The 25,550-nt window shown below is 39.3% G+C and overlaps 1 protein-coding gene across 1 annotated transcript in view; it reads right to left on the bottom strand.

Moving 5' to 3' along the window:
• Positions 1-25,550, bottom strand: part of Trpc5 (transient receptor potential cation channel subfamily C member 5) — a 139,263-nt gene that overhangs the window by 90,111 nt on the left and 23,602 nt on the right. Inside the window, exon 2 of the mRNA XM_048336121.1 lies at positions 16,801-17,322. Coding sequence (XP_048192078.1) covers positions 16,801-17,322 — 522 coding nt within the window. The remainder of the gene's footprint in view (positions 1-16,800; positions 17,323-25,550) is intronic.

Here is a 25,550-nt window from a genome sequence, read left to right as displayed (position 1 = left end):
CAAGAGTAACACTCTACCACTTGAGACACAGTGCCACTTCTGGATTTTTCTGTTTATGTGGTCCTAAGGAATCAAACCCCGAGCTTCATGCATGCAAGGCAAGCGCTCTACTGCTAAGCCATATTCCCAGCCCCTACCTCCTTTAAACTTTAAATAACAACAATGTCTGAATGACCAGCTGTGGAAATCAACTGTGTTTGAGGTCAATTTTAGAAAAAAACAGATGGATTTTTCCCCCCAATGGAATATAGATTTTCAGCAAAAGCTTTTTTTTTTTCTCTTTTTAGTGTTGGGGTTTGAACCTAAGCATTTGAACAACAGCTACAACAGAACCTTTATCTCAAGTTTTTCTTTTGATAATACTGATGTATTAAACTCAGGGTCTCATGCTTATTAGCCTGGCCATCTACCTCTGAGACATGCCTTCAACCCTTGTTAAGTGCAAGTTTTTTTTTTTAACTTATTTTTGTGCTGGTCCTAGGGCTTGAACTTTGGGCCTTGTCACTGTCCCTGAGCTGCTTTGCTCAAGGGTAGCACTCTAACACTTGAGCCACAGCTCAAATTCTGTTTTTTTCCTTGCTTAATTGGAAAAAAAGGAGTCTCATTAAGGAGTAAGAGGTGTGGCTCAGTTTGTAGAGTGGTATCCAATGAGTGGAAAGAGACAGGTACCAAGTTTGAGTCCTGGGCTGTGATGGATCTAAAAGAAAAAGGGAAAAAGTCATTAAAAAGCCTTGCATACTGGTGCTGGTGGCTCATGCCTATAATCCTAGCTACAAAGCAGGCTGAGTTCTGGGATTACGGTTCACAATCAGTACAGACAGGAAGGTCTTTGAGACACTTATCTCCAACCAACAATCAACCAATTGGAATTTGAATTGTGGATCACATGGCAGAGTGCCAGCCTTGAATAACAACAAAAAAACCCTTAGGGACAGCACCCAGGCCCTGAGTTCAAGCCCCAGGACCAGAAAAAGTAAACCTGCCAGGTTCTGGTGGCTCATGTCTGTAATACTAGCTATTCAAGAGACTCAGACCTTAGGACTGTGGATTGAGGCCAGCCTGGGCAAGAAAATCTGTGAGACTCTCACCCAATGAACCACAAAAACCCAGAAGTAGAGTTGTGGCCCAAAGTGGTAGAGTGCTACCCTTGAAGAAAAGGTGTTCAGGGACAATACCTTTGCACTGAGTTCATGCCCTGAGACCAACCCCTCCTCCCTCATCCCCCATAAAATACCTGGCATTACTCAGGAATCTGAAATCTGAAGATCACAGTTTGAAAGCACCCCGGGTTGGCTGTAGTGAAAGTCTTACCAGACATGTCCATCTGAAGCTGAATGTATGAGTGAACTTATCTTTGGGTCCTTTTCCCTGGTGCAAAAGTAGCTGGTGCTTTTTCTTTATCATACCTCTCTACTAGATGATTGAATAATATATCATTAATAATAAATGAGTAGTGGCACATGTGCTCTTTCCTGTTTTTGATTATTGATGCTGAGGATGCATCTACCTATCCATGCAAATTATAACCTCATACTCTAACTGGTAAGAAGTATGGGACCAAGAAGAAAAAAAAAATGACAGGATTTTATCTTTGTTGTCCCATTCTCATCTGGACATCATTTCTCTTTGAATAATTGGAGTACTGGAGATAATTCTTGTCCATTCCTTTGCCATCTTTCTTCAGGGCTTGAAAGTCATCTAGAAAAACTGTCCTTTAAAAATGCCATTAACTTGCTTAAGGGATCCCAACATGTAATTCTCAGATTGAATATATTCTAGTAGATCCTTGGGTGTGATCCACTTTAGACATTAATATGGTTTTCTCCTTGATGAGTTAACACACAAAAGTAAAGGCCTCTAAGGGATTTGAAGAATCTGTTTAACATGAAAAAGCCAAGGGCTGGGAATGTGGCTTAGTAGTATAGTGCTTGCCTAACATCCATGAATGAAGCTTTGGGTTCAATTCCTCAGTACCTCATACACTGAAAAAAACCCAGAAGTGGCGCTGTGGTTCAAGTGGTAGAGTGCTAACCTTGAGTAAAATGCTCATGGACAGTGCTCAGACTCGAAGTTCAAGCCCCAGGACTGGCAAAAAAAAAAACAAAGTCGAGTTCATATGTCATAAACAAAATAGAAGGATAAAGTTAGATTTTATTTGTGCTCAATATAAAAGCTGCCTAGTTTCATCACATCCTACATAAAGAGATCTTTACTCCAAACATTATTAAATAATATTCTATAATAAATCATCAACATCATGACATTGTCAAATATTTCTTTCCATAAGAGTTGTGTATGTCTCCTTTAAATCTAGAAGCATACTCTGCTCTTCAGATCAAAGTATTTGTACCTTCAAACAGGGAGGGAAAACTGGGAAAGAGAGAAGGAAGAGGTGACATTGTTCAAAAAGAAATAGACTCATCTAGCGTATGAAACTGTAACTCCTCGGTACATCGTCTTTATAATAACAATAAAAAAGAAAAAACCCTCAATTATTGGAATCTTACTAATTTACAAGATTGTATTTTATATCAAACATACTAAAATTAAAAATTACCACAAGATAAGGGCATTGTTGATTTATTCAAGAAAGTGAAATTATTCAGTGTTAAACTACATACATACATTGAATAGAGAGAAATTACAGATTATTAGAGACTCAGTAGGACCAGATGTTTTTATTTCTTCTTTTATTTATTTATTTATTTATTTATTTATTTTTATTTTTTGGCCAGTCCTGGAACTTGGACACAGGGCCTGAGCACTGTCCCTGGCTTCTTTTTTGCGCAAGGCTAGCACTCTGCCACTTGAGCTATAGTGCCACTTCTGGCCATTTTCTATATATGTGGTGCTGGGGAATTGAACCCAGGGCTTCATGTGTAAGAGGCAAGCACTCTTGCCACTAGGCCATATTCCCAGCCCCGACCAGATGTTTTTAAAAAAGAGAAATTTACTGATTGAGAAGATTATAGTTCGCAGTGAAAATTAAATCCCAATTCAGAAGTGATTTCTTGTTTCATGACAACCATGTTTTCCTTTCCTAAAGCAATGCCTTTAAAGCATAAACTTTAAGATTTCTAAATTCCCTAACCTGACCTCCTAATCATGAAGTTTAGTAAAGCATGCTAACAAAGGTAAAGCTGCTTTATTTCCATTGCTAAAATAATTTAGCTTACAAGGTTTGAAGAAAAATATATAAATTGCAAAAAGTTTCAGAAATCTTAGACTACTGGATTAAACATATATTTGAGTTGGTGTAATTCTAGGAAGTGGTATTCATTATTAAAAATATTGACATTAGCTATGCACTGGTGGCTCACACCTGTAACCCTAGCTACTCAGCAGACTGAGATCTGAGGATTACAGTTTGAATTGAGTCCAGACAGGAAAGTCTTAGACTCATACTCAATGAACCATACAAAAACTGGAAGTGGATGGGTGGCTCGAAGTAGTACAGTGCTAACCTTGAACACAAAAGCTCAGGGACAGCTTCCAGACTTTGAGTTCAAGTCCCAGGACTGACAAAAACAATTAACATTGAAGCTGAGAGTTAGTCATTCCTCATGCTGCCAAGCACAACTTGGAATGTGCTCTGATAGCAATAATCCAGTGTACTATAAGCAAAAGTTTTCTTTGATTTGACTCATAGTGATCAGTGAGTAACATGAAGCTAAAAATTTGTTGGCTTGCATAAATGAAGCACTTTTAGTATTGCTTTCATTTTATTATTGAATACCCATAATTTTGAACAGATAAAAGGTAACACTGTGCCAGTCTTACAAAAACAATGTGTCCTTTGGACAGCAGTCTGGAGGTTCCTCAAAAAACTAAACATGGGTCTTCCCTACAACCAAGACATACCCTTCCTGGGCATCTACCCAGAACATCACAATAAAGATACCTGCACATCCATGTTCACGGCTGAACTATTCACAATAGCCAAGTTAAGGGAACAATCCAGATGCCCTAAAATAGATGAGTGCATTGAGAAACATGGTGAGTATACACAATGGAATTTTGCACAGCCACATTAGAAAGAATAATACTACATCATTTTCAGGGAACTGCATGGACCTAGAGCAAATCATGTTAAGTGAGGTAAGTCAAGCTCAGAGAAACAAATGATGCATGATTTCTCTCATACGTGGAAGCTAGATCTAAACTACATGATAAATTGTACAGCACTCTAGGTATTCACACACAGTGAGATCAATGGAAGATACTCTTATGAGAGGCACACAGAGGCACAATGCCTCTGTGCTTCTGATCATATAAAGTAATATTTACTGAAATGAACTCTAGAAAATGGAAATGAGTCCTTTTTTGTTTTGTTTGTTCATTTTTTGGTCTTTGAGAGAGCATGAGGAAGGCACAAAAATGTAGGGAAATAGGGTGAACAAATGCAGTAATGCTTAGTAGAGAGTATTTTGAAAACAAACTATACAACTTGTGGGTGGGGACAAGAGGAAGAATCTGGGCAAGAACAAAGGAAGGTGCTACATTGTCCCAAAAGAAATGTACTCATTAGCTATCTTAGGAGACAGTAACTCCTCTGTATATCACCTTTTAATAACAATAAAATTTTAAAAAGTGTGTTCTGCAAAACATGAAATTCGAATTGCATGTCCACACTATTGAAGGAAAAGTGGATATCCCCAAACTTAAGAGACTGCAAATATGAATCCTAGTGGTGATGGCTGCACAGCATGAATGAATGACCCTAATTCCACTGAGCTAGAAGTGTAAATGGTTCCAGTGGAAAATGTATATCATGCATATTTTACCAGGGTGAGAAGATAATTCCTAGCCAGGCACTGGTGGTTCTTGCTTGTAATTTTAGCTACTCAGGAGGCTGAAATCTGAGGGTCATATGTTGAAGCCAGTCCAGCAAGGAAAGTATGTTACTCGAAAAGCCAGAAGTTCTGCATATATTTTAGATATGAGGCCTTTGTCCATTATATGGCAGTTAAAGATCTTTTCTTTTCCCATTCTGTGGTCTTTCTTTCTTGCAAGCTATTTCCTTTGCCCTGCAGAAGCTCTGCAGTTTGATGCAGTCCCATTTGTCCAAACTTTCTTTGAATTGTTTCAATTCTGGGTCTTTATTAAGGAAGTTTTGTCCTGTGACAAGGAGCCCAAGTGTTTTTCCTACTCCTTCTTGTAGTGTTTTCAGGGTATCTTTTTATTTCAAGGTCTTTGATCCATTTGGAATTGATTTTGGTGCAGGGTGATATATAAGGATCTAGTTTTAGTTTGTTGCAGGTGTTGAACTAGTTTCGCCAGTGCATTTGTTAAAGAGGCTATCTTTCTTCCATCCTATTTTTTTTTAGCTCCTATCAAAGATTAAGTAGGCATAGTTCTGCAGGTTCATTTCTGGGCTTTCAGTTCTATTCCATTGGTCTTCAGGCCTGTTCCTGGGCCAATATCAAACTGCTTTTTATTACTATATCTTTGTAATACAGCTTGAAGTTTGGTATTGTAAATCCTCCAGCACTGTTCTTTCTGCTTAGGATTGTTTTTGCTATTTGGGTTCTTGAATTTCTGGATTGCTTTCTCTAGTTCATTAAAAAATAGTGTTCAGATATTAATGGGTATTGCATTGACTTTGTAGATAGCCTTTGGCAATATTGCCATTTTGACAATATTAATCCTCCCAATCCAGGAGCATGGGAGGTTTTTCCATTTCCTTAGTTCTGCCTTAATTTCATTTTTCATGTTTTTAAAATTCTCATCATAGAAGCCTTTCACTTCTTTGGTTAAGGTTACTATCCATACAATGGACAAAGGCCTCATATCTAAAATATATGCAGAACTTAAAAAATTAAATTCCTCTGAAACAAAACCTCAAAGAATCAACAGCCCCCTCAATAAGTGGGCTAAAGACTTAAAAAGAGACTTCTCTGATGAGGAAATGAGAATGGCCAAGAGACATATGAAAAAGTGATCTGCATCACTGTCCATAAAAGAAATGCAAATCAAAACAACATTGAGATTCCATCTCACCCCAGTAAGAATGTCCTATATCAAGAAAACTAACAATAACAATTGTTGGAGGGGATGTGGCCAAAAGGGAACCCTACTTCATTGTTGGTGGGAATGTAAACTGGCTCAGCCATTCTGGAAAGCAGTATGGAGATTCCTCAGAAGGCTAAACATAGAGCTCCCCTATGACCCAGCAGCCCCACTTTTGGGCATCTACCCAAAAGACCACAAACAAGAACACACTAAAGCCACCAGCACAACAATGTTCATCACAGCACAATTTGTCATAGCTAGACTATGGAACCAACCCAGATGCCCCTCAGTAGATAAATGGATCAGGAAAATGTGGTACATATACACAATGGAATTTTATGCCTCTATCAGAAAGACTGACATTGCCCCATTTGTAATGAAATGGAAGGACTTGGAAAAAATTTTACTAAGTGAAGTGAGCCAGACCCAAAGAAACATGGACTCTATGGTTTCCCTCATCAGGAAAAATTAGCACAGGTTTAGGCTAGTCACAGCAGAGAATCACAGGAGCCCAATAACTATGCCCTTATGAACACAGAAGATGATGCTAAGTGAAATGAACTCCATGTTATGGAAACTACTGTTATATCACTGTTTTAATTACTTTCAACATGCCATGTGAAACCATAGCTTCTTTTCTTGATAATCCTCTTGTATCCCCTTCCTGTAGTTGTCTCCATGCTATCACTGTATTTCATCTGAATACACTGGATACTGTATATACTAGTATTAGAACTAGGGAAGTGAGAGGGAATATCAAAATTGAGAGACAAAGGATAAAAATACAAATGACTCCCAAAGCAATGCTTGCAAAACCATTTGGAGTAAACCAACTGAACAACTCATGGAAGGAGAGGAAAAGGGGGAGGAGTGGGGGGAAATGAGGGAGGAGGAAACAAAAAATACAAGAAATGTATCCATGGCCTAATGTATGAAACTGTTACCCCTTTGTACATCACTTTGACGATAAATAAGTAATTATTATTTTTTAAAAAGCCAGAAGTGTCACCCATGAGATTAAGCACCCAAAAAGCCAGAATTGGAGCTGTGGCTCAAGTGGTAGAGCACTACTTTTGAGAAAATTCTCAGGGACAGTGCCCAGGCTCTGAGTTCAAGCACAGGACCAGCACACACACTTTCTTCTACAATGGGCACAGAAGAAACAGTGTTGGCATTTGATGCATAACTAAGGGAATAAAAAAGTAAATACAACTCTTTGGTACATTTACATTAGTAAAGTGATACTGAGAAATATACCATGTGAGCCCTTAACAACATAATTATAACATAATTATGATCTGTAATAGCAGTAAGGAGAGACATTGTGAAATAGGGAATACAAGCCAAAGGTTTAGCACAATAAAAGGAATAAGAAAAAGAACATAAAAATAGCAAGGCAAACTAGGGTTGAAGGGCAGTTAATTTAGATGTCAAGGGTGACTCCAGATGCCCTTGAAAATGATAAAGTCATGAATAGTTTCCAAATGGAGCAGTCCCTAAAACTGGCAATAAGAGGGAACTTCTGAATTTAATGCAAAAACAGCCAGCAGCTCCCGGCGGCACAGAAACACCAGACGGAGGAACCTGAGACAGTTAAACAGTCCCGTCACAGAGGAAGCCCAATTCCCAGCCCGAAAAGGGGCTGCTTTCCATAGCCACCTCCGCCAAGGAGGCCGGCCCGCCCAGGAGGCAGAAGCCTCACACAGGCAAGCAACTCTCAGCTGGGTAAAACAGGCCAGAGGCGCCCCGCCCTTCTCAGTCCACAGCCGATTCAAAGGCAGGCGTTAAAGGCCTCGGCCCCGCAGCGGACAGAGGAGCAAACTGAATTCTGCCAAACCCAGACAATCAGGAATATAGACTGCAGATCATCACAAGGAAACCAGAGACTGGGGAAAGACCACCCAAACAAGGAAGACTCCATTTTTTTTATCTTTTCAACATTTATTAGACTTTAAAAAAAAATTTTTTTTTTTCAATTCGGAAACGTTGTCGGTTTTTTTTTTCTCCATGTTTTATATTTTTACCTGTTTGTTTTATCAAGTTTTTTTTTCTTTCCTGTTTGTTTGGGTTGTTCCTTTTATGATTTTTTTTCCTTTTTATTTTATTTTCTTTTTAAAATAATTTTTCTCTGTTGTGTGCATCTGTCTCTCACTATTTTTACTTTATTTCTCTCTTTGCGCTCTCTTTCTTTAAAACTTACTTTCCTATGAAGAACACCTCCACTCTTTTCTGCTAACTCTCCATTATCTATTATTGCAACCTTATTCTCTCTACTGATTCTACTCTTCTCGACACTTCCATGTCACTGAAACTAAACCCAAATCACCACCTCCCCTCCCCAATACATTTTACTCTATTCTCTTTACTACCTCCAACTTACCCTCCTGACTTACTGCCTGGACCTCCAGTCTCCAATGACTCCTGGTTATTGCATAGAGGGTATCCCAGCTTAATCCGAGTGAATCAAAGGGGTTCATAGAGAAAGCCAGTCCTAAAAGAACTTAATATAAAAACAAGAATTGCATATAGGGTTGTAACAGTAAATAAGTAACTACTGAATATAGGGCCCAGGATCAGTTGTTATATTGAAATTGTGTTCTTTAGGAACACCAAATCTAATTTTATAGACAGGTGTACAGGGTATCTGTACATAATTGTGAACTTGTAAGATTTACACAACAGTGCTTGGTAAGGGCTGTTTTGGGTCTTAAACGGTGCTCACAGGTGCTGGTAGACTGGCATCCCCAATTCAAATGGGCAGAAGAAACACAAGAACGATGGCAAACAATGAAGTCTTATCCCCCACTCAAAACAAGCAGGAAGCAGAGCTGTCAATCAAAGACATAGAAGAGAACCCCCAAAAAGCTCTACAAAGTCTACCGATAAACATGATAAATGAAAAGTTTGAATCTCTTCAGTCAATTATTCTAGAGCGTGAGGAGGCAAAGCAAAAATTAATGGAGAATTTCATGGCATCCACAAATAGAAAGATAAATGAACTTCAAGAGTCAAATGAAAAGATAGCTCACCAGCTTAAAGATTTGAGAGACAACTCTCAAAACCAAAGTAATGAAGTTAATGAAGTAAAGAAGTCCATAGAAGACCTGAGAAATGACATGGAAATTATCAGGAAAGACCAGTCAGAAGCAAAAGAGATTCGAAATCAGGTAACTAGCCTACAGTCCCTACTAACTGAAGCAGAGGATCGAATCTCAGGAGCTGAAGATTCCTTAGATTCTATGGAGAAAGATCAAAAATCAATACAAATCCAGTCCAATCAACAAAACAGATCGTTACATGAGATGCAAGACACGATCAGGAAGCCCAATTTAAGGATAATAGGTATTGAGGAAAACTTGGAGAAAGAGGTTAATGGGATAGGCAACCTATTTAACAGGATATTAGCTGAGAACTTTCCAAATATCCAGAAAGAAAGGCCTATACAGATACAAGAAGCATTTAGAACCCCAAATCGACCAGACCAGAATAGGACATCCCACCGACACATTGTGATCAAAACAGGTTCAGTAGAGTGCAAGGAAAAAATACTCAAAGCTGTTAGGGCAAAGAAAACAATCACATATAAAGGAAAAGCAATCAGAATTATCCCAGACTTCTCAGCAGAGACCATGAAAGCAAGGAAAGCCTGGAATGAAGTACACCAAACTCTAAATAAAAATAACTATCAACCAAGAATTCTGTACCCAGCCAAACTCTCCTTCATAGCCGAAGGTCAAATAAAAGTCTTCCGCAGTAAGGAAAAACTGAAACAATATATCTCCACAAAACCAGTTTTACAGAAAGTCTTCAAAGATGTACTATACAGGGATAATAATCAAGATCCCATTACAGACAGAGAAATGAACCCTAATTAGTAAACATCAGATCAAGAAATGGGAAGACACAGCTTTAAGCAAGATAGTGATAATGAAAGGAACAAATGATCATCTCTCAATCCTAACTCTCAACATTAATGGACTTAATTCTCCAATCAAACGACATAAGCTCATAAGTTTGATCAAAAATCAAGATCCATCTTTCTGCTGCCTCCAAGAGACACATCTATCCAGCAAAAGTAAACATCTTCTAAAAGTGAAAGGCTGGAAACAAATCTATCAAGCAAATGGCCCCCATAAGCAGGCTGGAGTTGCAATCCTAGTATCAGACAAAATTGACTTCAAATTAAAAAAGGTAAGAAGAGAGAAAGAAGGTTACTACATACTAGTAAAGGGATCTCTCCAACAGGAAGAAATAACCATTCTAAATATCTACACACCAAATGCAGGAGCACCCAACTTCATCAAACAAACACTACTGACTCTTAAAACACTCATAGACCCAAACAAATGATAGTTGGGGACTTTCACACTCCACTATCACTTCTGGACAGATCAACACACCAAAACCTGAACGAAGAAACCACAGAACTAAACAATTGCATAGACCAACTAGACTTAATCGACATCTACAGAATATTCCACCCAGCAAGGACAGAATACACAGTCTTTTCGGCAGCACATGGAACATTCTCCAAAATATATCACATCTTAGGGCACAAAGAAAATCTGTACAAATTCAGAAGTATCAAAACCATTGCCTACATTCTCTCAGACCACAATGGAATAAAATTAGAGCTCAACTCAAACAGCCACCACAGAAATTGCTACAATTCATGGAGACTAAACAACACACTGCTGAACCATCAGAGGGTCACTGAAGAAATTAAAACGGAAATTCAAATGTTTATGGAATTCAACCAAGTTGAGGACACAAAGTACCAGCTCCTTTGGGACACAGAAAAGGCAGTACTCAGAGGAAAATTCATATCTCTGAGTGCATACATCAACAACCTGGAGAAACAGCAACTCACTAATTTAAGGAAGCACCTTAATTTCCTTGAGAGAGAACAACAAGCCAAACCCCAAATCAATAGACGGAAGCAAATAATTAAAATCAAATCAGAATTAAATCAATTAGAGACGAAAAAAACCATTGAAAGAATCAATAAAACAAAGAGTTGGTTCTTTGAAAAGATCAACAAGATAGACAGACCCCCTGGCAAACCTGACCAAAAAACAAAGGGAGCAAACTCAAATAATCAAGATAAGAATTAAAACAGGTAACATCACCACAGAAATAACCGAAATTCAGAAAATAACAAGGGACTATTTTGCAAACCTTTATGCCAACAAATTCGAGAACTGGGAAGAAATGGATGATTTCCTAGAAAAAATTCATATCCCCAAACTGAACCATGAAGATTTAAACCTCCTAAACAGACCCATATCAAGTATTGAAATAGAAACGGCAATAAATGTTCTCCCATCCAAGAAAAGCCCAGGTCCACATGGATTCACTGCGGAATTCTACAAGGCCTTCAAAACAGAACTCACACCAATATTTCTCAAACTCTTCAATGAAATTGAAAGAGAACGTTCACTACCAGACTCATTTTATGAAGCCAGTATAACCCTCATCCCAAAACCAGGCAGGGACTCATCACGGAAAGAGGACTATAGATCGATTTCCCTGATGAACATAGACGCAAAAATTCTCAACAAAATACTGGCCAATCGACTTCAACAGGTCATCAAAAAAATCATACACCATGATCAAACTGGATTCATCCCAGGGATGCAAAGTTGGTTTAATATACGCAAGTCAATTAATGTAATCCACCACATCAACCGGAGCACGGTAAAGAACCACATAGTTCTATCTCTGGATGAAGAAAAAGCGTTTGATAAAATCCAGCACCCATTTATGCTAAAAGCCCTGGAAAAACTGGGATTCCAGGGAACATTCCTGAATATAATCAAGGCAGTTTATGACAAAGCAACGCCAAGCATAACTCTAAATGGTGAAAAACTGAAGCCATTCCCTTTAAAATCAGGAACAAGGCAGGGATGTCCACTCTCTCCCCTGCTCTTCAACATAGTACTAGAATTCCTAGCCAGAGAAATCAGGCAAGAAGAAAATATAAAGGGGATCCAAGTAGGTAAAGATGAAGTTAAACTTTCTCTCTTCGCAGATGACATGATCCTATACCTAAAGAATCCCATAGACTCTACCCCCAAGCTACTAGAGCTGATCCAAAACTTTGGCAAAGTTGCAGGATATAAAATAAACCTTCAAAAATCAATGGCCTTTCTCTATGCTAACGACCCGAAGACCGAGGCTGATATCAGGAAAGCAACTCCCTTTGCAATAGCCCCCAAAAACATAAAATACCTAGGAATAACCTTAACCAAAGAAGTGAAAGACCTCTTTGAGGAGAACTTTAAAACCTTGAAAAACGAAATTAAGTCAGAGCTAAGGAAATGGAAAAACCTCCCATGCTCCCGGATTGGGAGGATTAATATAATCAAAATGGCAATATTGCCAAAGGCTATCTACAAATTCAATGCAATACCCATTAATATCCCAACACCATTTTTTGATGAAATAGAGGAAGCAATACAGAAATTCATATGGAATAATAAAAGACCTAGAATAGCAAAAACAATCCTAAGCAGAAAGAACAGTGCTGGAGGAATTACAATACCCAACTTCAAGTTGTATTATAAAGCTATAGTAATAAAAACAGCTTGGTATTGACACCGGAACAGGCCTGAAGACCAATGGAACAGAATTGAAGACCCGGGAATGAACCCACAGAACTACGCATACTTAATCTTTGATAAAAGGGCTAAAACAATAGTTTGGAAGAAAGATAGCCTCTTTAACAAATTGTGCTGGAAAAACTGGCTCAACACATGCAACCAACTAAAACTAGATCCTTATATATCACCCTGCACCAAAATCAATTCCAAATGGATTAAAGACCTTGAAATCAAAACAGACACCCTGAAAACACTAAAGGAAGGAGTAGGAGAAACACTTGGCCTCCTTGGCGCAGGAAGGAACTTCCTTAACAAAGACCCAGAAAGGCTACAAATCAAAGAAAGGTTGGACAAATGGGACTGCATCAAACTGCAGAGCTTCTGCAGGGCAAACGACATAGCTCGCAAGATAAACAGAAAGCCCACAGACTGGGAGAAGATCTTTACCGGCCATTCAATGGACAAAGGCCTCATATCTAAAATATATGCAGAACTTAAAAAATTACCTTCCTCCAAAACCAAACCGCAAAGAACCAATAGCCCGCTCATCAAGTGGGCTAAAGACTTACAAAGAGACTTCTCTCATGAGGAAATGAGAATGGCCAAGGGACATATGAAAAAGTGCTCTACATCACTGGCCATAAAAGAAATGCAAATCAAAACAACATTGAGATTCCATCTCACCCCAGTAAGAATGTCATATATCAAGAAAACTAACAATAGCAGTTGTTGGAGGGGATGTGGCCAAAAGGGAAACCTACTTCATTGTTGGTGGGAATGTATACTGGTTCAGCCACTCTGGCAAGCAGTATGGAGATTCCTCAGAAGGCTCAATATAGAACTCCCCTATGACCCAGCAACCCCACTTTTGGGTATCTATCCAAAAGACCACAAACAAAATCACAGTAAAGCCACCAGCACAACAATTGTCATTGCAGCGCAATTTGTCATAGCAAGAATCTGGATCCAACCCAGATGCCCCTCCGTAGACGAATGGATCAGGAAAATGTGGTACATATACACAATGGAATTTTATGCCTCTATCAGAAAGAATGACATTGCCCCATTTGTAAGGAAATGGAAGGACTTGGAAAAAATTTTACTAAGTGAAGTGAGCCAGACCCAAAGAAACATGGACTCTTTGGTCTCCCTTATTGGGAATAATTAGCACAGGTTTAGGCAAGTCACAGCAGAGGATCACAAGATTCCAATAGCTATACCCTTATGAACACATAAGATGATGCTAAGTGAAATGAACTCCATTTTATGGAAACAATAGATATATCACAGTTGTAACTACTTTCAACATCCCATGTGTATCTGTAGCTTCTACTATTGATGATGTTCTTGTATCACCTTCTTGTGATTGTATCTACACTGTCTCTGTAATCTTATCTGCGTATATTGGAAACTGTGTATACAGGTATTAGAACTAGGAAATTGAAAGGGAATACCAAAATTGAGAGACACAGGGTAAAAAAAGACAAACAACTACAAAAGCAATACTTGCAAAACTGTTTGGTGTAAGTGAACTGAACACCTCAGCGGGGGAAAGGGTAAGTGTGAGGGGGGAGGGGGGTATGAGGGACAAGGTAACAAACAGTACAAGAAATGTATCCAATGCCTAACGTATGAAACTGTAACCTCTCTGTACATCAGTTTTATAATAAAAAAAATAATAGCAGTAAAAAAATAAATAAAAAACTGGCAATAAGGGAGTAAATAAATGGGAAGGGTCAAGTCATAAAAATGTTGGAAGGCAATTGAACAAAACAAATTGAAGTACTATAGTGAAAATCTACAAAATAAAATGCTTTGCCAATTCTCAGAGAAGTGAAGGGAACCTGTAATTGTCAAGTTTATCTCCTGTCCACTGAGGTGAGGAACACAAATTTGAGTTGCATTGTGCAACATGTATGTCTTCAAGTATTCTGTTCCTGTGAGCTGTTACTCACGTTATTTATGTTCTAAAGTCCTTGTGAGTTTGTTCTCACAGTATTACAACAGTTTATGTAAAGTGAAAAAAAATCAACTGAAACTGTAATATGTGTCATTAATGGAAGTACACAATACATCTTTCAAAATGCAGAAAAATCAATTAGGCCTTATAGTAGGCTATTCAACAAAATATCTGACACTACACCTCAACAGCAGAGCAGTGAGATGGAGAGGGTGGTAAGAGGGGTGGGAATTGGCTAAATTTATTACTTGCAAGGCAAACAGATCATCTCTATGTGGAACATGACAAGGAATAGCAGTACTCTATATTCATTGAATGCCTATTGTGTACTCACACATAAGCACAATACTTGTTTTAAATATTTTTTACCTTTCTCCAGGGTGGTAAATGCTCCTTTTATTTCCCTATTTGTCAGAAGGGAGAAGCGAGGTTAAGTAACTCTATGCTTACAAAACAACTTAAAGCAAATAAATAGCAAATGTTCAGGAGTAAGGCTGTGCATTTATCACTTCTCACAGGGTAGCCCTTTCAATCTTTGGGTTGCCCTTTTATCCCTTTGTAATTCCATGTGTGTAATTTTGTTTGTGTAATTCCAGGGGATAATCAAGGTTTGAACTCAGGGCTCTTGTTCAGTTTTCTCCCTGACAGCACTTGAGCCGCACTTCTACTCCAGATTTTAGTTGTTAGTTGGGGTGCAGACTCAGATTTTTCTTCCTGAGCTGGCCTGAAACTGAGATCTTTCATATTTCAGCTTTTTGTGTAGATTACAGATATGAATCCCTGGTACCCAGATTCCTTTGTAAAATTTTTCAATCTTCTGGGAAGTTGTCCTTGGCCCAGATGTGGTGGCTTACAAACTTTCAATTCCCAGCACTTGGTAACTTGAGAATAGAGGATCAGGAGTTTGAAGCCACCTTTGGATAATGAGCCAGATTCCACAACATGGTTGCTGCTAGTCCCTGATTTTGTCTTATTTCAAAGGCATGGTATTTTTTTCTGAGATAAAGGAATACAATGAATACAATGTAATTTGTCTCAAAGACAGAATCTATGAAGAAACCACACAGCTAGTTGCTCTTTAACACCTCTTGGTTCTACCTGTTTGAATTTGAGTGTAGGTAGCAGGGAAGAGAGCTGGAAAGGGGCACTCAAGCACCTTTTGTGCTGGGTACTGGACACCAACTTTCCTTGTTTATTCTCACAAATCCCTATGAAGTGGAGAAAGTACTGTCTTCTATATTTTATAAATGAATAAACCAATGTATTGACAATGGAGTGACTTTTCTGAGGCCACAGAGCTACTAGGTTGCAATTCTGTCCTCAGTTGCTCTAACTCCACAGTTCATGATATTTCTATGGTCTTGTGCTATTTCCTTAAAGTGGTCCTGTGCTATTTCCTTAAAGAGTGAAATACAGTTTGTTACAAAGCTCCCTAAAATTATTGAGCATGATGGCATAGAGTAATACTTTCTTGATGATACATCTGGAATAATTGGAAAGCAAAGCATGTCCGGTGAATCTGCTTGAATTGGATTTTCTCAGAGGGGTGAACCATAACAGTCTGGAGGTCACCAAAGCTGATGTGGCATATTCAGTGGTTATCAAATACTTAGTGTTCACCACTAGTGATGCTCTATGAAAGCAGGACCTGTGCCTACTTTTTGTGTCCCAAGCACCTACAACAGTGCTCAGTAAGTATTTATTAAATGAATGAAGCCTGTAATCCTAGTTATAGAGGAGGCTGGGACCTGAGAATCATGATACAGAGCCAATATGGGCAAGCAAATCCTCAAGATTCTTATCTCCAAATAACCAGCCCAAAGCTAGAAGTGGAGGCATGGCTTAACAAAACAGCTGATCGGGAGTATGAACACCTGAGTTCAAGCCCCAGAAAAGGCAAAGAAATAGGAAGAAGTAGGAGGAGGTGGAGGAGGAGAGGGGAGGAGGAGTAAAGAGGAGGAGAGAGGAGGAGGAGGAAGGTGGAGGAGGGGTGGGGAAGAGAAAAAGAGGAGGACAAGGAGAGGGAAGAGGAAGAATACCTTCCTTTTGAAGAGCCCTGTGGCTCCGTTAAGGGTATATACAAAGACTGCTGTGTCATGGATAAATGGACATGTTTGTGATGCCTGTCCAATCCTTCGTTTTGTAGAAGTCTAAGTGAGAGGAAAATGTTACCTCTGGCTTTGGAGGCCTTACACTGCCCTGAAAGTAGAGATGATCGCAACTTACCTCTTTCTGGTGGTATTTGATTGCCACCTTCAGCTTGGCCAGGTCATGGTACTTCTGAGGGTCAAGCTCTTCACTGTGGTCATCTCGGTGGTTGAGGATGATCTCGAGTTCCCGAGAGCTTCGAGCTTGGTCCAACAGATCTTTAGCAAAAAGCTTGCACTGCTGGGAGAGCTCCTCATATTCAGCCTTGAACTCATTCTCCACCTTGCTGAGCTCCTTGAGCTCCCAGCCCAGACGGAAAGCAGTTAGAATGGGGTCCTCACTTGATAAGGCAATGAGTGAGGGGCTTGCCAGAGCCTTATAAATGTTCAGTCGGGAGCGGGAGTGGCGCAGGCTGTCCACTTCTGAACTGGACACACACTCCACACAATTGCAGCGGATCTGGTGAGGTCGTGGAATAGTGACCCGTTTTTGGACAAGCAATTTGATAATTTCATAGTTATTGGTATGGGCAGCCAGCATGATAGGAGTGATGTCTGGTGTGAATTCTGAGAACTGAGTGTCCATCATCAGAGTGGGCACCTGTGTGCAAGAAATGACAAGCAAAGAAAGGCAGAATTAAACTAAGGAGAGAGAAGGACCATAGAAGCCATGAAATGGTAAACCAGGAACTTTATTCTCCATTCTTTTGGAATTTCTCCTTAGTAGAATAGCTAATTTTGTGGAATATCTACTGTATTTCAGGCATTGTCCTAGGTACTTTACATGTATTCATTCCATTAATACCCATAACAACACTGGGGGAGGGGCAAATATTCTGTTCATACAAAGGAACTGAGGCACAGAGAGGCTGAAAGACATACCTAAGATTACATAGCTTTAGTAGCAGAGCCAAATCTAAAATAAAAGCATTAAAAATTAAGAGCCTGGCTCTTAAAATTAGTGTACTGACACATGCCCAGTTTGGCCTGGGACAGAATAGGGGAAAACAGAAATAAAGAATGCTGTGCTGACCTTGAGTTATGTATATCGAACCCATATTAAACTGGTAACAGTACATAGTAGTGTATGTTCAGTCCCAAAGGAGATATAGAGACTGCCAGAATAGTCGTTTGAAAGGCTAATTACAGCTAACCATCTTAAATACAGTTCAAATCATCAAGCAGTGGTGCCTGAAAAGAAGACTTGCTCAAATGGTTCCAGTGATGTGTGCATAGGAGATCTCAGGGAACCAAAGACCAAGGCCAGACATAGTTCACCTAACTTCCTCTAGGTCCTAGGAAGGTAGAGAACATTTGCTATGGTCATGAAGAAGTGCTATGGACATGAGGAATTCTACATTTGCAGTAAGGTTAGTTACTAATAGCAAAAAAAAAACCTTTGACAAAACTGCTGCTTGTGTGTTTGGAGTAAATAGAAGCTGGAGATGAAGGGTACACAGTTCTTTAGACAGTCAGGAGCACCTCTGAGAAAGTATGTAGAACTTGACCAATGAATTAAAAAAATCTTCCAAATTTAAGATGTGATTTTGGAATCTAGACTGTTTTCTGTCTCATACAGGAACTAACACAGTTCACCAGACTTAAACATAATCCAAATGTGATAGGATCCAGGAATAGAAGAGTCAGAAGAAACCTTATATGGGATAAGATTTACTATTCCAAATGTGGATAGGATTCCAGAAGATAGGAAAATATTAATCGTATCATACTTAAAGAATCAAAGAAAAGAGTTCCAAATACTCATTTTTTAAGTGGAGAGAACAGAACAGAAATAATGGAAAATCTCACAAAATAGACAAGTATTGTTTTAAGCAACAGTTGTTTAATTCTCAAAACTACTTAAAAAGCCAGATGCAGACAGTTCACATCCAGTTTATACCTGTAATCCTAACTACTCAGAGTTGAGATCGGAGAATTGTAGTTCAAAGTCAGCCAGGGCAGGAAAGTCTGTGAGACTTTTATCTCCAATTAATCATGAAAAATTTAGAAGTGGAGCTGTGGTTCAAGTCGTAGAGTGCTTAGCCTTGAGCAAAAAAGCCCAGGGAGAGTGCTCAGGCCCTGAATTCTAGCCCCAGTCCCAGCACCAAAAATTTATTAATTAAATTAAAAACAAATATATAAAATCAGAAAAAAAGAAAAACAACAACTCAGAGTTACTGGAAACCTGAAGAAAGGATGAGTCACGTTGTAATCATTCATTTTTGTTGATACTAGAGTTTGAATTCAGTGTGAGGCTTGTTTGCTCCCAGCTGGTGTTCTGCTACTTGAATAATATCACCAGCCCAGAGTTTTGCTGATTAATTGGAGCTGGAGTCTCTTGGACTTTTATGCCTGGGCTGGCATTGAAACTCAATCCTTCATATCTCAGACTTCTGGGTGGCTAAGGTTATAGATATGGGTTCCTAGTGCCCAGTGTATTGTTCATAATTTTTGCCTCCCTCCTAATATGCATGAGGAATTCCTAAACAGACAAGTGGCTAGCAATCAAAAGAGTAGGAAAGAGGTGGAGGAGTTTGCATTCTTCACTGAGTGGTTGCACCAGCCTTTGAAGAGTTGAAAATTGGCTGCATATTGGTCATCAATTGCTATGATGGAGCAGCGAGTAAACATTGTTAAACATTTAGAAGGAGCAGCTACAAACAAAACAGCAGGAAGTGAGCAACTTGGCTCATAAAGTAAATTGGACACAGGAAAGAATAATCTCTGAAATTAACATAAGCCTACAGGCTAAGGAAGAAGTGGGTCTGAGTGGGCCTGGAAATGAATATAAGCACAATCCGCATAAAACCTAGAGTTGGGAGAGAAGGTAAGTGAGCAATTTGTCACAGTTTTCCCAGGAAGAAAAAAAAAGCTCACATCTGAAAGTTTTGTTCTTTCTCTGTCACCATCTAAAGGAGTTGGGAGAGTGGGGGAAGAGTAGAGACTTCCTTCACTTTGGTTGGTAGGACTATCTACTTGCTGTGTTGCAGCTTATCTTGTCTTCTTTCCCCCTTCCTTGCTGTTTCTATTTTTCTTTTTCCTTTCTTTTCTTTGATGTCAATGCTGCCAAGACTGCCCAAGACAAACAGAGTTACCTATGAATACTGTCTTAGCCTCTCGTTTTATGGGGCTGACAGGTAACTATGTTTAACATATGGAGTGCTTTCCTGGAACGTATCCAGGTTCCATTGTCCAACAAGGGGTATTGTGAGTCTCCATTTGGCTTTCTAAGTAATTCATATTAAAAAAGAAATATTTTAAAATATATTTATTTACTTTTTGCTGGTACTAGGTACTAGGGTTTGAACTCAGGGCCTTGTTCTCACTCTGCTTCCTTGTTCACCTAGCACTCTCCCATTTGAGCTATGTCTCCAGCCCAGCCTATAGCTGTTTTTGTTGTTGTTGTTGTTGTTTTTATTTCTGGTTGTTTTGGGGATAGATTCTTGTGGACTTTCCTGTTCAGGATGTCTTTGAACCTTGATCTTCAGATCTCAGCCTTCTGAGTAGCTAGGATTACAGGCATAGGCTACCATCACCCAGCTCAAAAACGAAAAATCATTTAGAGAAAACTTGTCTATAGTGACAAACCATCCCCATTGTCCTTTTTTCTGTCCTCCCATCCCCATTGTCCTTTCTTCTGTAGCCAGTGCCATTTTTACCTCACTCACTCTTCTCCTGGTGGATCCTTCTGGGGATGGTTTGACTCATTCTTTTGCCAGCCAAGGGTCATTGTAAATTCTAGCCTATTCTGTAGCTCCTACTTCTAATTTTGAGCCCATCATTTGCTGCCTTCTCAAATATTGTAGGTACTAGGCTATATCCAAGGCAGCCTTCGTATGCCACTTTACATTGTCATTCAACTATTTAACGTATATACTTCTTGCTTCCCCAGTAAGGCACAAAAAGGAAATTATTTCAACATTTTGTGTTTGTTGAAGACTTGCTTTAAGGTCTAAAATTTGATCTATTTTGGGAAGAATCTACTCATACCAAAATTCCCTAGTTTGTACAAACAAGGGCAGCAAACATCCAAGACTAGGGGTGCCCCCAAGTGTGTTGGAGAGTGGAGGAAGCAAATAGACGACTAACATCTGCACTGAAATATGAGAAAGACCTAAGGGAACAGAAAACTTTGCCTGCTTGTATCAATTATTTGAGACTCTACCCAACAACACAACATTTGTGGAAGGAAGGAATCTGAGGAAATTGAGCAATTTCCATGAACCTAGACTCCCAAATCTCAGTCCAATCAAGAAGAAAACATATGGCAATCAGTCAGCCAAAGTTCTGAGGTTCTCTAACCTCACAATAATCCATACATAATGGGGCTTGCTCATTGTCACGGAGTCTATGGTCACAGACTACAAATATCTGCAGAGTGTAAAATTTCCACTGCTTTAAACTTTTCAGTGGGTCCATATCTGGTCCTTCTGCTCTTCATGATTGCTGTCGCCCACTCGCACATTGTGACATGGTATCCCTTGGTTCCCTGAGCTCCACCGCTCCTTGTTTCCAGGACCTGAGTGTATCTTGGTCTGAAACAATAGGCCCTCTGACAAGATGATACTTGGCTGTAGCACGGATCTATGAGGGAGTGATGAAATGCATTTCTTGTTCAATACTAGCCTTCCAGATAGGGGACATCACTAGCACACTACCACCCCAACTGGATTTAAAGAGTACAATAAAGGTACATTTCTCCAGCCCATTGTCATTAGAGCTGCCTGACTTACCTGGTGCTCGTGGTTTTGGTTTTTCCTCCTCACTAGTGACCTACAGTCAGAGCTATGGATTGTTGCTTAATTTTTTTTTTCTCAAATTTTTATTTTCAAACTGACGTACGCTTAATTTTTTTTAATGATGTTTTTCCTCCCACTGTATTTTTCCATGCTTTATAAATGCCTTGTCACCTTTTCCTGATTACCAGTTCTCTTCTCTTTCTCTCCCTGGAATACAGTTTCTCCTTTGTTGTCCCAATTATTCTCATCACAGAGTCACAAGACAAATATTTGTAATCTAACATTTTACCCCAGTTTGTATTTTTCTCCCCTTATCATCCTATTGTTTTATCTTTTAAAAACTTGGCAGGGACCGTGGACTACCATAAAGATTGTGACGAAAAGAAAGAATAAGATTTTGCAATGAGGATCAGAAGTTTCTGCTCATAATCTAGACTTTGAGATAGTCCATACTAGGGGCCAATCAAAGAACAGATAACAGAAATGAGGTCCAGATATATGTGTATATACATAATCCTTCTGGGTGAATGGGAAGAACTGCTAAACTGTAGGAGCCATTACAGCTACTCTCCACCTCCTACAATTATGTGCATTAACATAAAAGAGAGTTTGGTGGTGTTATTTTCAGGAGGAGTCAGAAATATGAATTTTGGATTAGAATTTTTAAGGTTGAAAGGTTGGCTCAATTTAAAAGACAGTGTGCAGGCCAAGCATACATACACATATGTACACACAAAGACATACACAGAGACACACACATATGTACGGAAAATTTGGCTCAAGTAAACCCATTTGTGACACTTGTGACATAAATTGTGAGACTAAGGAGAGGTAGGTGAGGAAACTGAACATTTACACAGAGACAAGATGATCAAAAGCCTTGTATGCCATTAAAGAACTTAGGTGTTATCTGTTGGCTGTAGGAAGTGACTGAAGTGTTTCAATCCGGAAAAGAGCATAGATTAATAAGTGTTGTACAAAATCTAGTTCGGACAGAGTGGGACACCAGCAGCGGTAATGTGTTGGTAAATATTTAACAACTAACTTGCCACTGAAAGAAACATGAAAGATCTTGATTAGTAGTGCTTGCTGATTTATACAGTGTATAGATTTCCTCTGGGACAATTTCAAGCTACTGAATTGTGGATCATAGGTTTAGAGAGAGGAGCAGACTACCAGCCCTCACTAGGTGGTATGAGCCACGTGCAGCAGACATGAATTTGAGAATGCTAAAACTAGTTACAAGATATAATTAGTCTGGGTGAATGAATTCTTAAGATATTAAACTAGACGTCAGTTCTGGAGACAAACAGGAAAGAATGGATTTAAGATATGCACTGGGTGCATTAGGAAAGAAAAGCAGAAAAAAGGATGTTGGGTTTCTTTATTGCATGCCTGTTGAATGGTATTGTCAATTATTGTAATACTGAGTAGAGAATGGCAAATTTGAGATTTTAAAAAGTTCATTTGGGGACATATTTAGCATGATGCCTTTATTGAAATAGCAACAGAAAATTGTATCACTCAAGCCTTAATCTTGAAAGAAAGGTCAGGACTGAAAGTAGAAATATGTGAATCTTCTATCAATAGTAGAAGTTTGAAATAAAAAATGGAAGTGGTCAACTTGAGCTTGCCCACTGATGTACTTACCTAGTCCAAACACTCTGCTCTGTTTCAGTTTCTAGAGCAATGGAAGCCTGAGGCAAAAAGTGTGCAAGTGACTAGTCTCCTCCATTCCAAGTTTAAACTTTGGGGTTCCTTGTTCTTTAATTTCTGGACCACAGCATCTTTCATACACATGTGGCTATGAAGGAAGATGGAGGATCTGCACCTTAAGGAGTTTGATTAATTTAGACCAGGAACCAGAAGAAGGGGGAAAAGTTACAGATCAAAGAGAGGGTTTCATGCCTGAAGTGTTGAGATGAGGGCTAGAGCAAAGGCATTGTGATGGTTAATGTTGATAGTCAACTTGGTTGGATTAAAAAATGCCTAGATATGGGGCATAGGTGGCTCATGCCTATAATCACAGCTACTCAGGAGGCTGAGATCTGAGAATTGAGGTTCAAAACCAACTAAGGCAGGAACACCTGTGGGACATTTATTTGCAATTAACTACCAAAATGGCCAGAAGTAGAGCTGTGGCTCCAATGGTAGAGAACTACCTTGAGGAAATAAAGTTCACAACAGTGCCCAGGCCCCAAGTTCAAGCCTCTGGACCAGCACAAAAGGCAAGAAGAGGAAGGAAAAGAATGAAGGAAGGAAGGAAGGAAGGAAGGAAGGAAGGAAGGAAGGAAGGAAGGAAAAGAGAAATAAATTCCTAGATGAAAGAAGCACACCTCACATTAGTGTGATGGTGAGAATATTTCCTAAGACAAGTTGATCATGAAAATTATGATTGGGCTGGGAATGTGGGTTAGTGGTAGAGTGCTTGTCTAACATGCATAAAGCTCTAGGTTCGATTCCTCAGCACCACATAAACAGAAAAATCTGGAAGTGGCACTGTGGTTCAAGAGGTAGAGTGCGAGCCTTGAGAAAAAAAACAATCCAGTGCTCAGGCCCCGAGTCCAAGCCCCAGGACTGGAAAAAAAGAAAATTATGATCAACATGAATAGATTAATTTCTAGGTGCATTTATAATATGATGGCATTATTGATCAATGGTGAAGAGTAGAAGGGAGTGCCCAGTTAACAGAAGTAGCATTCCTTTGCATCTATTTGCAGGCTTCAGTGACCTAAACAGGTCTGTTCCACTATGTCCTCCCCACTTTGATGGACTGAAATCTGTGAAACTGTGATCCAAAATAAACTTTTCCCCACTTAAGTTGTGTATTTTAGGTATTTTTGTCACAGGGTTGCAAAAGTAGCTAACACAGATAGGAATAGGGGAGGCTTGACCTTAGTCTGGAAGAAGGACCACTTATCCTTATTCTGGAGACTGCAGGTAAAAGGCAAATTGAGTAGAGCTATGGTAAGTATGCAGTTGGAGAGGGCTGGAAGCTGAAGTACTTCCTATCTAAAAATACTTTCTCATTGAAGTAGAAGGTGAGATGAGATGCTATGAGTGAGGTGCGTGGAGAGAGCTGAATGTATATGGAAAGGATTTGCTAAAGGAAAAGTTAGCAAACTGACCAAGGGCAATAGAAAGTATTGCTGGGCACTAGTGGCTTGTGTGTAATCCTAGCCATTCAGGAGGCTGAGATCTGAGGATTACAGTTCAAAGCCAGCCTGGGCAAACTTTTTTTTTTTCTTTTGTTATTCCTAGGGCTTGAAAAGTTCTGGGTTTTGTTAGTAGTTTATTGGAGATAAGAGTTCACAGGGACTTTTCTGCTCAAGCTGGCTTTGAACCATGATCCTCAGATCTCAGCCTCCTGAGTAGCTAGAATTATAGGCATAAGCCACCGACGCCCAGCTCTGGGCAGACATTGACAGCCAATTAAATACGAAAAAACTGGACTTGGTACTATGGCTTAAAGTGGTAGAGTACTAGTAGCTTTGAGCAAAAAAGCTCAGGGAGAGGGCCCAGGCCCTGAGTTCAAGCCCACAATTGACAAAAAAAAAAGAAAAGAAAAGAAAAAGAAATGAAGGAAAGAAGTATAGCAATGAGGGTATATATTTTTGATGGCAATCATGAGTGGTAGTGTGTGGTTGGTTATTTTTTTCTGCTCTCAAACTTTTAAAAGTCTAGATATAGGAATAGAGAATTCATAAGTTAAGGTAATAATCACAAGGACCAGAACAGGTAGGTAAGGTCTGAAATCCTAGAAGGCATCAAGAGAATTAAAATCTCTTTGAAGTCAAATGGTAGATAGAGTAGGTAAACTGGAAGGGTAGGGACTGGCTTGAAAGTGTGGCAATGGAGGAAATGATGACCAGCCCTGTGTTGTCTATGAAAAGGGTGGATTGCCATGAACTGTATGTGGTGGTGAACAGAGGTAGAATGGCTGAGGAGCTTATAGGCCAGGATGTTCATTGACTTGTCCATATAGAAACTGAAATCATCCAAGGTGCTGTGATGATACATCTTGGACTCAAGAGAACAACTGTGATCTGTAGATCTGTGATGCAAGGTCATCATGGATATGACTGGTAGG

This window comes from Perognathus longimembris, chromosome 28, assembly GCF_023159225.1.
Source record: "Perognathus longimembris pacificus isolate PPM17 chromosome 28, ASM2315922v1, whole genome shotgun sequence".
Classification (NCBI taxonomy): domain Eukaryota; kingdom Metazoa; phylum Chordata; class Mammalia; order Rodentia; family Heteromyidae; genus Perognathus; species Perognathus longimembris.
The sequence above is the reverse complement of the archived record's forward strand: the minus strand, read 5'-3'. Positions and strand labels throughout refer to the sequence as shown.